Source organism: Mobula birostris, chromosome 2 (assembly GCF_030028105.1).
Source record: "Mobula birostris isolate sMobBir1 chromosome 2, sMobBir1.hap1, whole genome shotgun sequence".
Lineage (NCBI taxonomy): Eukaryota > Metazoa > Chordata > Chondrichthyes > Myliobatiformes > Myliobatidae > Mobula > Mobula birostris.
In genome coordinates this window covers 184250821-184263312 of record NC_092371.1, presented here as the reverse complement: position 1 = coordinate 184263312, position 12492 = coordinate 184250821, and the positions used below count along the sequence as shown (strand labels likewise).

At 39.5% G+C, this 12492-nt stretch overlaps 1 protein-coding gene across 2 annotated transcripts in view; it reads right to left on the bottom strand.

Annotated features, from left to right (window-relative positions):
- Positions 1-11622, bottom strand: part of colec11 (collectin sub-family member 11) — a 43425-nt gene extending 31803 nt beyond the window's left edge. The window contains exons 1-3 of one of the 2 annotated variants that reach the window (XM_072251166.1): positions 11512-11622; positions 10239-10394; positions 4901-4972 (exon numbers count right to left, since the gene is read on the bottom strand). In XM_072251166.1, the coding sequence (XP_072107267.1) occupies positions 4901-4972; positions 10239-10368 (202 nt within the window). In that variant the 5' untranslated portion in view covers positions 10369-10394; positions 11512-11622. The remainder of the gene's footprint in view (positions 1-4900; positions 4973-10238; positions 10395-11511) is intronic. The other variant, XM_072251167.1, reaches the window with a different exon arrangement.
- Positions 11623-12492: the final 870 nt, after the last annotated feature.

The window sequence follows — 12492 nt, the reverse complement described above, 5'->3', positions numbered from 1 at the left end:
TAGAATGCGACAGCAGCTCTACTTGCTCTTCCACACTCATTTACACGTTCTAAGAAATAAATTTGCTTCGGAATATTTATTTGAGGTTACCTTTTTTTGTATTGTGACAAAACAGATGCTGGAGAGAAGTAGATCACAGGGCTGCTAGTGGCAGGGAAATAGTGCTGTTGTTCCTGCTATTACATTTATAATAGTCATTCAAAGATAACCTAGGCAAATGGTGCTTGTTATTCTACCCTTACTGCTTCCACTGCCAACTCTACCTCTTTGGCCTTCTCTCTGTTCCTCTTGTCTTCACTGCATCTGTTCTCAGGATGATGCTTTGAATTCAAGAATAACCAAAATGCCCTCTTTTTTCAAAGAACAGTGTTTCCCTTCTACCACCATGAGAGCTGCCTCACCCACATCTCCTCCATTTCCCACATGTCGTCCCTCAGCCCATCCACCCGCCATCATAGCAGGGACAAGGCTGCCCTTGTCCTTACCTACCAATCACGAGAAGGGTGCTATCACAAAGTAAATCACACACCCACCCCCACCGCGGCTTTTCATAGGGATCACTCTCTATGTGACTCCCTTGTCCACTCATTCCTCCCCACTGATCTCCCTCCTGGCACTCATCCCTGCAAGCATGACAATGTCACACCTGCCCCTACACCTCTCTCTTACCATCATTCGGCACCCCTAAAAGTCCTTCCAGATAAGGTGGCATTTCATTGCGAGTCTGTCCGGGTTGCCCACTGTATCCGGTGTTCCCATTGCAGCTTCTTCTGCATCGGTGAAACCCAACATAGATTGGAGGACCTTTGCGCTGTCTGTCACAAAAGGCGGGATCTCATGATGGCTACCCAATTGGATTTGTCTTCCTGTTCCCATTCTGACATGTCAGTCCCTGACCTCCTCTACTGCCATGATGAGGCCACACTCAGGCTGGAGGAACAATGCCTGATGTTCCGTCCGAATAGCCTCCAACCCAATGGCATGAACATCAATTCTCTGAGTTCTAGTAACTACTCCGCCCTTCTCTTTTTCCATTTTCCATTCTGGTTACTGTCTCACCCCTTCCCTTTCTTCTATGGTATGTCATCCTCTCCTACTCGATCTTGTCCTGTTTCAGCTCTTTACTTCTTCCACCTATCACCTCCCAGCTTCTTACTTTAGCTCCACCCCCCCGCCCACCTATCTTCCCCTTCACCTGGTCTCTCCCATCACCTGCCAGCTTGTACTCCTTCCCCTTGCCCCACCTCCTTATTCTGGCTTCTACCCCCTTCCTTTCCACTCCTGAGTAAGGGCCTCAGACTAATATGTTGACACTGTATTCCCTCCATTCATGCTGCCTGATGTGCTGAGCTCTTCCAGCATTTGTGTATGTTGCACAAACCTTTCTCCTGAACAGCACAAACAGTAGTTAATTTCAGTGAGCCAATCATCTACTTCACTACATTCTCTGTGGCTTTTGATGTATGCCATGGGCATAAGAGATGAAAATCAAATTCATCAGGCACACTTTCAGTCCTGGTTGCCCAAGAGCAGCCCTTTCGTTTGTTGTGCCAAATGAAATCAAGCTGGTCCAGTGTTCTTCCTGAGAATAAGGACAATACCCTGTGCCTGCACTTTGGTAATTGAGCTGCATTATCATCGGACATTATAACGCACCTGCTGAGTACACCGATAGAGGAATCCTTACCCTTTCCAGAACTAAGCAGTGTGGATAAACTCCCTATAATCCAGGTCCTCTCGTCCTGTCAACATCCTCATAAATATGTCCTGCACTCTGTCCGGTTTAACCACATCTTGCCTCTAACAAGGTGCTAAAACTGTAAACAGTGCTCCAAGTGCAGCCTCACTACTTGGTAATTTAGACAACTGCAACATGTCTCAACTCCTATGCTCAATGTCCTGACCGATGAAGGCCAGCATACAAAACATTTTTTGCACCAACCTGTCTACCGGTGATGTTGCTTTCAACAAAACATCCATTTGTATTCCTAGGTCCGGCTTTTCCATTACATTCCCTGGTGCCCTACTATTCATACCATAAGTCCTACATTGGTTTAGCTTTCCAAGATGCATCATCTTACACTTAACTGTAATGAAATCCATTTGTCACTTGTCGGCCCACTTCCCTAATTGATCAAGGCTCCTTTGCAATCAGTGATAACCTTCTTTGATAATCAAGGAACTTGGGACTGTATATTAGGAACTAGTATTCTCAGGGAAAGGTGGAGGTTGCTTAGGGAGCACTTGCATGGGATTACAGATAGGTTTGTTCCATTGAAGCAGGAAAAAGATGGAAGCATAAAGGAACCATGGTTAATAAGAGAAGTGGAACATCTACTCAAGAGAAAGAAGGAAGCATACTTAAGGTTTAGGAAACAAAGATTAAACATGGCTCTTGAAACTTATAAGGAGAGTGAGAAGGGGACATATGAAGGCTTTTTGAGGATGATTAAGAAAAATCCTAATGGTTCCTGCACATACATGGAGAACAGGAGGATGACTAGAGTGAGGGTAGGACCAAACAGGGATTAAAAAAAACCTTCTGGATTCAGAGGTTCTTACTGAATACTTCAATGTATATCTTGTTGACTAAACCAGTGAGTCTTACATCAATGGTGGGCAAAATATTGGAGGGGATTGTTAGATTCAGGATTTACAGGCATTTGGAGAAACGTAATCTGATTAGGGATACTCAGCGTGGCTTTGTGAGGAGCAGGTTGTGCCTCACGAGCCTTTTTTGACATTTTTGAGGAAGTGAAAAAACCTAACTGATGTACAATGGATGTGATGTATGTGAATTTTAGTAAGGTGTTTGACAAGCTTCCCCATGGTAGGCTCATTTAAAGTCAGAAGGCATAGGATCCAGGGAAACTTGGCTGCATGGGCTCAGAACTGGCTTGTCCACAAAAGTCAGAGGGTGCTAACTGATGGAACACATTCTGGCTGCAGGTCTGTGACCAGTGCTCTTCTGCAGGGATCTGCTCTGGAACTACTGCTCTTTCTGATTGTTATAAATAGCTTGGATGAGGAAGTGGAAGGGTGGGTTAGTAAGACTGCAGAGGACACAAAGTTTGGGGTGTTGTGGATGGTGTGGAAGGTTGTCATGGGTTACAGTGGGACATTGAAAGGGATGCAGAACTGGGCTGAGAAGTGACAGATGGAGTTCAATACAAAGAAGTGTGAAGAGATGCACTTTGGAAAGTTGAACTTGAAGGCAGAGTACAAGGTTAATGCCAAACAAGAGAAAATCTGCAGATGCTGGAAATCAAAGTAATACAGACAACATGCTGGAGGAACTCAGCAGGCCAGGAAGCATCCATGGAAAGGTGTGAACAGTGGGCATTTCAGGCCAAGACTCTTTATCAGGACTGGAAAAAAAGAGATGAGAAGTCAGAGCAAGAAGGTGGGGGAGGAAAGGAAGACGTACAAAGTAGTGGTAGGTCAATTCAGGAGAGGGGGAGGGGTGAAGTAAAGAGCCGGGAAGTTGATTGGTGAAAGAAATAAAAAGATAAGTTTCCAGCATCTACAAAATCTCTTGCGTGCCTCAAATTAACTCTTTGTTTTAAATTCCAAAAATAGACTTTATTGAGGCTGAATAGATGCAATGATTAGAACTACCTTTATGTGCTAAAATGTTTCCATACTCAGTTATACATTGTACATCATGGAATATACATTAACATGTTACATATTTTTTATATATATAGACAAATTTCCTGTCAATGTAGTTGGGTATGTTATGCCAAAATTGGAGAAATGAAAGTCCATGTATCAGTATTTAACTTCAAACAGGGAGAGGACCCCATCATAAGTCACAGAAATCTGAATGTGATATCTTATGTCCAGAAAATAATGTACCCTTCCATTGAAGTTGGCACCAACACTCACGGATTTCATTTTTAGTTCTCTGAATCTTTGATTTGAACCAGTTCTGCACAGAAAGGGTTATATTGTGTTTTCAGTTAGTAACAGCTTTAATAAAAAATAACAAATTTGCCCAGAGGAATTTACAACTCAATTAATTAACTTGCATCAACAATTCTGATGGCAACTCATTTTCAACAGACGGGGATAATTAACTTTCTTAATAAGAAAGACTTGCTCACAAATATTTGGATTTATATCACCTGTCAATCAAAACAAATCCTCCTGTCAATATGTAAAACAAAATCAATGTGTCTACAAAAGTGCAGACAATTTTATCTCATTTAAAGTGATGTATGTCGCATACTTATCCAGTTTTCTGGGCAAAATCAGAATGAATGAGTGAGCTTAAGGGAAATCACAAAAGCATTTTGAAAATCTACAATCTAGCCAGGTTCCAGATGGAATTTGATCTTACCCACACCACATTTGGATGTCAATGTGGGTGTGGACAATGATTTATGCTTAAATTTATACTGGAAAAATATTATAAGTTCCTCATCTTCTTCACTTGTTAGCTCTCTGATCATTCAATTGAACTTTCTTTGAGACTCGAGTTAGACAAACTTATCATTCATTCTTAGAGTAAAGCACACCCAAATTTTCTTTATTTACCCATGAGGCCAGTTACCCCCTCCACTCAGATCCCAACTGGAAACATGACAAAAGAAAAAAATTACAAGCTTGAAATTACACCCAGTTTCCTTTACACCTTTTGTTTCCTTTCTTGTTCTTTTTATTCCAATGTAAGTTTTTTACTAATCTTAGAGCAGCTTAAAAAGAAACAAGAATCCGTATCAACTTGGTATGATATTTCACTCCAAAGCAAAGTATTACGGTAGGGTAGCTTTGCATCAGATAGATTCTGGTAATTTTAAACTAGGTATCCAGTGTAATGGAGGCAGCATGCTGAATGATATACAGAGTATTTGTGAATTAATTATTCACCCAACTGCAGGTGAGCCGGTTTAATTACCTGGTTGTCCAACTGGGCCAACTTTCCCTATCCTTCCAGGTTCTCCTTTCTCCCCTTTTTCTCCTGGTTCACCTGCAACAGAATGTAAATAGTGATTGTACCCATTGTTTGTAGAGTCGCTGCAAGGAAATAATGTTCTTCCATATGTAGATGGAACTATTTCAACCTCTAACCCTGATGGACTACCAATCATTCCATGTCAATTCAAGCTGCAGCGTAGCCAGCCTGATGACTGACTGAAAATTCACAATAATACTGTTTATTTTCTGGGCTGAGGGTTGGATTCAGAATCAAATGTATATTGTCAAGGAAAGAGTATCAGGAACTTTACATCTTGAGGTAAAAGACTGATTCTGATTGGCCTTGATGCTGGCATACCCTACCTAAAAATGGAAAGAGCTCCATTCTCTAGTGCTGGGCTTCTTCACTTCCAGGCAATGAAAAGGAATAATAATGAAGATTTCGAAAGGTATGGATTAACTGGGAAGATGAATTGTGTAGCTGCAAAAGGCATTTGAATGGCATTCTCCAAAAGTGCTCCAGCTCTGCCTTTGTGCCTCAGTCAGATCCCAGCTCTCAGCACCAGACAGAACCACTGGTAGCAGTCTATGCTAAACACTTCCTTTCCACCACTAATAGTTTCCACAATCCATGGAAGTGCTTCCAACCACAGGGAACCATTTCCAAAAACACTTTTTCACTAGGAAACTATTTTATTTAGATTAGTGTGCTTAAAAAATGGTCTCTTAAATGAACCTACCACTTGAGAAATCTTCCCACAACATATTAAGATAACATGATAGCATTTCTACCTTGTGAAGTGAATTCCAAACAAAATGATATTGGTCAAAAACACTTCCACTTCATTTGGAAAATTAAAGTCCCTCTTCTTCTCATGAAAAGATAGCTTTAACTTTTTGCCTGAATGTCTCTTTTTGTTGATCTATGAATCATCTCGGGTGTTTATCATATAAAAGCAAGCTGCAATTTTTGCTTCAATTGTTGTTTTGCTTAGTCTTTCCTCCAAAGTGACATTGACTTTGCTAAGAGGCAGGATATTAATTCTTCTCTTTTTCAAGGAGCTGGATTTTGACTGGCCCGGAAACACTTCCTCACATCATTGGTGAATATAAATATAATTACTGCTAAATCTGTTGTTTACACTGTTCATCGTTTAAAGAGATAGCTAATACCCTAAATCAGATTTAGCTCTGTCAGTACCTTTCTATAGATTGAATTCTCTCTTTTAGATCATCCCTGTTGCATTTCTTTGAACTGTTCACCAAAGCATTTATATCCTTTCAAGGCTAGTGGTTTTGACTTGGATACAGTGGTAGCCCTTATTGCTTTGAGCTTAAGGACTTCAACTCAAGGTTTCTGACACTTTACTGAGTCATTACAGGAGAAATTTCAGAGGTGCTATCCTTCAGATGAAACATCAGTTTGCCCGTTCAATAGGGATTTTAAACACCTCATTAAACTATCTGAAAAAGCAGCCAATAACAGGCTAACTCATCTCATCAGTATTTACAGGACTTGGTTATGCACAACTGACACCCATCTCCACATCTGTCTTCCTTTCATCAACCACAAATCTAATTGCTCTAGCATCAGTCCCCATGCCTTCAGTTACCTAGGTCTGGAATTTTCTTTCTAATTCTTTCTACCCCATTAATTCCCCCCACCTTATAAAATGATCCTCAAAACGTACCTGTTGTCCAACTTTTTGTCATCTGCCCTTAATTTTTCCATGTGTTGCTCTGTGGCAAATGCTACTCTGAATGACTCAGGATGTTTCACTTCTATAAAGGTAAGGTATAAATATTCATTTCTGTTTTTGCTTTTACTAATGTAAGAATCGCTACACAAGATATCACTATCTGAAAATGAAGTTCCTTAAGATTTGTTGTGTATGTTCTACATAAATACAATTCCTCCCTTCGAGGGTATAGTAAACTACTCCATGAAACTTCTATGGTGAAGACTAATTTTTATTCATAATCGCTTGTACTTAAGATACAGTTATTACTCAATTACTCATACAATAATTTTCATTAATTGGATATTTTATTTTATTATTAGCGAACATCTTTCCAGTGCATTTCTACATTGCTGAAATACGTTTTCACACTTGAGTTCCAAAACACATTTGTACATGTTAAAATTCAGATTCAAAATACATTTATTATCAAAGAATATTTATATTATACAACCTTGAGATTGGTTTGCTTACAGGTAGCCACAAAGCAAGAAACCAAAAGAATCTAATTAAAGAAAAATAAAATAAAAATAAAAATACCAACACCTGATGCACAAGAGAAAGGAAAAAAAATACAAATCATGCAAACGATTGAAGCAAACAACAAGATTCCAAACTAAATTGCATCCTCAGATCCAACCCGCAAAGCAACCTAGAGTAGGCCCAAAGACTCGCGGCCAGGGCAGCCTTCATAGCCTCAGTGGCACAGAGAGGAGTGCCAATCACGGACAGCGAGTGAAATCGGCTCTTGTCCCATTCCTTCGTCTATTGTATAATAGTTCCAGGTAACACTATCTGGACCACAGTCATATCACTAGTCACATGATCTCACAGCTTGCTACGTGCAGCATATTTCATTGTGATAATAGAAAAGGGATGAAGAGAAGGAGCATAATTCCACTCAGTTACTATTAGCAGTGTAATTTTGAATGTATTAGACGAAGATAGTACTTATCTTCTATGGAGTACTATGGATAGTATGGATAGTACTATGGAGCCAGCACCATCAAACAAAACCCAAAAAGATTCAACCGGTTCCAGAGATGTGGTAAGAGAAAACTAAACAATAAACATGTCTGGTTTAAGCTCAATCTAATTGTTGATCTTCACTGGAACAATGAAATTTAAAGATTATAGATTACAATTCCTTGCACTGATTTAATGTACTCTAATCAATGTGCTAGGAATCAAATGAAAATTAGGAAATAAATTAGTTTACATATCACACCTTTCCACAATTGCAAGACTTCAAAATTACTTTATCAGCTCTGCATTTAGTGCTAGAGGATGTTTTTGTCCTTTTGTTTAGTTGCAGGACATTGGAGTTCTTTGTCACCTCTGTGGTGCTGTTCCAGTAGTATCAAAGTCAAATTATTACCATGATATAGGTCCTTGACTAATTAATGCAACCTATAGGTGTCATGTTGAGGATGAGGACTTGGGGCTATATCTAACATATGCCAGTTGTGCCAGTAAATGAAACTTTTCCTATCCATCACAACTCAGAATACTATTAGTACTAAGTCATGCATGTATGCAATCACAGAACACACACCATCATATGCATGAATATTCATGCGGAGTTCTATGGTGTGACAAAGCACGTAATCCATAGAGCGCAGTTAGAGCTTGAAAATTTGACTTTAAAATTGCAAGCTTCATGATCATGAATAATCTTACATGTTTGCCGGGTAGTAACTTCTGGATTGCTGCCTGTGCCACACACAAGAGAGTGTAGAAACAGGATGATTTGGCAAATAAATGCATGGCTGAAAAGCTGGTGGGGTGGCAGGGATCCCTTCTGGTGAGGTATGATTTGTTCAACAGTTATGAGTTGCTCCAAAATCCAAGGGGAGCCAATATTCTCATGGACAGGTTTGTTAGAGCTGTTGGGGAGGGTTTAAACTAATTTTGTGGGGGGCGGGTGGGAATTGAAGTGAAGGGACTCAGGATAGGACAGATTGTCAGGAAGGGCAGGCAGAAGATAGGATATAATTGCAGCCAGCAGGGTGAGTATCATTGCATTAGGGATACAGAATCAAAAAGGGTAGCAAATACAGCACTCAAAGTGTTATATCTCAATGCCTGGAGAAAAAGAAATAAGGTGGATGATCTTGTTGCACTTTTACAGTTTGTTGGGTATGATGTTGTGGCCGTCACTGAATCTTGGCTGAAGGATGGTTGTGGTTGGGAGATGAATGTCCAAGGCTTTATAAGGCACTGGTGAGACATCAGCTTGAGTATTATGAACAGTTTTGGTCTCCTCATCTAAGAAAAGATGTGTTAGCATTGGAGAGGGTTTAGAGAAGGTTCACATGGATGATTTTGGGAATGAAAGGATTATCAAACAGAGAATGTTTGATGGTTCTGGTTCTGTACTCGCTGAAATTTCAGATGGGGGGGGGGATCTCACTGAAACTTTTTGAATCTTGAAAGGCCTAGATAGAATAGATGTGGATAGGATGTTTCCGATGGTGGGGGAGTCTAGGACAAGAGGGCACAACCTCAGGAGAGGGGGCATCCATTTAAAACAGAGATGCGAAGAAATTTCTTCAGCCGGAGAGTAGTGAAATTGTGGAATTTATTACCACAGGCAGATGTGGAGGCCAGTACATAAGGCAGAGCTTGACCGGTTCTTGATTGAACATGACATCAAAGGTTACGGGGAGAAGGCTGGGAAGTGGAGCTGAGGAGGGGAAAAAACGATCAGCCATGATTGAATGGCAGAGTAGACTCGATGGACCAAATGGCCTAATTCTGCTCCTCTGTATTATGGTCTTATAATTTATGTTTTTCTTGTGAATGTTGTATATCCGATGCCATGTGCCCAGGTTGCTGATACAAGTCAGTTTTTCATTGCATCTATGCAAACATATACCTATGCCTATGACGGTAAATTCAGTTTTGATTTTGGCTGATGTTTCTTGTCTCAAGTAACTTTAATTTAACAAAGGCAATGCCCTAGTAAACTCACCTTTCCCTTATTAGTATTTGAGTTTATAGTCACTGTTTTGGCACTGCATCATTATACAAATGTGACTTTAACTAAACATTGCAGCATTGTAATTTTTTTTACCATGTTTCCCAATACTTTTACCTCAGATTAATGACTTACAGTATGATGGTCTGACAGAGCATCAATATTTTGCTCTGAGGTAAGCACCAGCAGGGTGTTCAATGTCGAGAGGGCCTTGCAGCTAATTAATCCTAGTCCTCATCCAACATGAATCTATCTTCCATCAAGCCTCATTGAGCAGTGAGAAGAAACAGGATTCAGCAACTTAACTAACTCCACGATGCACTGTGGTAAGTTTAAAATCAAATAATTCAGCACAGATAAGGAACTGGTGTGTTTAGTTTACAGATGGGCATTGAATTAACTAAACAGGCACTCTGATAATCTCCATCCATCTTGCTGCACCATGGAATAATCCTGCACCATTGTTAATTAAGTATTATATTGCACCCAATAAACTGCAAGGATAGCACTAACATAATTTAATGTAATAAAAATGTGCAACAGTAATAATAAGCAGTCTACAGTAATTCACAAATGATAAAGGTTTGAATTGAATCTACCTTTTAGACCAGGGACTAGGATCTGCACTGAGCATGATTCATCAGCTATGTGTTGAGATTCTCCAGATCTGAGCAAGGACAGGAACAGCAGGCCAATTAGCAACACCAGTAAAAACAGTCCACTGTTCATAATGTCCACAAGAAGTTCATTGACTCCTAAAGACAGAAATTCCTTTTATAAATAATTACAATTAAGACAAAACAATATTTCTTAAATTAAAAATAAGTAATGTGAAAAATTATGCTCAAAACTATGTCTTCCTGCACCCTCAATGTGTTAGGAATGAGACCATCCATTCCAGCTTCTGTTTCAATTTATATCCCCCACACCACCCACAGCTATCACCCAAAGCAAACTCAAGTCTCTTTTTAATCTTCCAGCTCTTGCTTGTCCAGTTTGAAGTTACCTAGTTCTGGGTTATGCAAGTAAATGTGGGAGAAGGAAGAAATGGGATTCAGTTTTGCTGGATCTTTATTCCAATTTCTTTCAATTAACATTCCAGAATAAATGTTGGCATTTTCTCCCTGAGCTTGGCCCCATCAGAGAAGATGTGACAGCATGAGAAAGGACTGGGGAGATGATGTCATCGACCAGAATTCCCGCTAGTCACACATTTAACCAAACCCCCCTCCCCCAGCCCTCCCACTCAGCCTTATCCAATGCTATGTGTGTCTGTACAACATGAACAGAAGCTCCGCACCACCCAAGACTGTGTCCCACAGGAGAATCTGTAAGGAATTTCCAGAGGCTAATAGTTATTCTGAATTTCTCTGACCTTAGCTCATATCAACCAGTGCCATGCACAATGGATTTCACTCTTCATGTTGAATTTAGAAAGAAATGCATGTTCGTGCTGGCTGGCAAACATTAATAGATTAATGATAATTGCTAAATTGAAGCCATACCTTAATCAATCTCCGTACTCCACTTTAAAAATTCGATGGTTAACAATCGCTACTTGCGATGCAGATCTGAATTACATTTTACTGATTAGAGTTCAGCACATTCCATTAGTTTGCTAAATGATTTGTACAATTGTTGAAAAAAATTAAGTCCATCATCAGTCAATTCTTGGTCAGCAGCTGATGCTTCAACAGAACAAAATTCTGAAGCATTTTAAGAGTTAAATGATGCACTCTAATACAGTTCATTTGCTGAGCTCTTTCTCCCCATTTATTAACAGATGGTAGTAAGGACTGTCATTTGGGATGTAATACAGCAGGGTTTTAACTAAGAATGGAGTCAAAAATCAGACTGAAAAATTCCCCTTACCTTATGATGGAAGATGGAACAGTGAGCAAGGAATCATCCTGAGCTTGTTCTCCCATCGCACAGATGAACTTTATTGCTGTTCTTGTTTACCAATGCTTGACAGATTTTTTTTAGGTTGACTGGTTGATATAGCCTGCCCAAGGAATCGGCTCAGCAAATCAAGAGAGAAAAATTGTAAGTATGACCCATAAATAACATCCTGTTTGACAAATGTCAGCTGGGGAACTTGCAGCTGTAAGAGATAGCTATGGGAAAATCCAAGATAGAATAGTGCAAAAATAAAATCCTCAATATTTGTTTAATTTTTGTTTTTTTTAAGAATAAAACAAACTTTTCTGCATGCAACATATAAAGGTCTCCAGCAATATGAACAGTAGAGAACTCTGAGGTTTTCCAAGTCACATGAGCTTTGAATTGAGTTTTTTTTAATCTCTCAGTAATCAAACTTTCTGGCTTTTTGGAACATTCTGTTATGATTATCTAGAAACAATTGTTTTGCCAGTATCTTATTTGTATGGTGTGGCTTCAGAACATCACACTGCAGCTGATCGATACAAACTACCTTTAAGAGAGCAGTGCCTCATCTCAATAAAATACCGAGAGGACTAAGAGGTCTGTGCTCTAGACTTCCATTTTCAGAAAGTTACTGAAGAATTTGCCCGTTTATTCTTCCTAAGACATCTGGAAAAATGCATACTTTGTGTATACCCTTTCCTGATGTAAAATTAATGTTCCATAACACAGGGATTGAAAATCACATACATAACATAACTTGAAATGTGAGACTCCTAATCCCAATCACATTCTGCAAATAATTTCTTGGTAAAAGGAGGAAAAGAATTGCACTCGTTTAGGCTCCCCAAATAGACATCATAAAAATCCATCATAACATCATAAAAGTCCAAAATTAAAGCATTCAGCCCCAAAGTTCTTAGCTTGATTCCTACTTTATTCTAATTTGGTTATAGAGTCATACAGCTG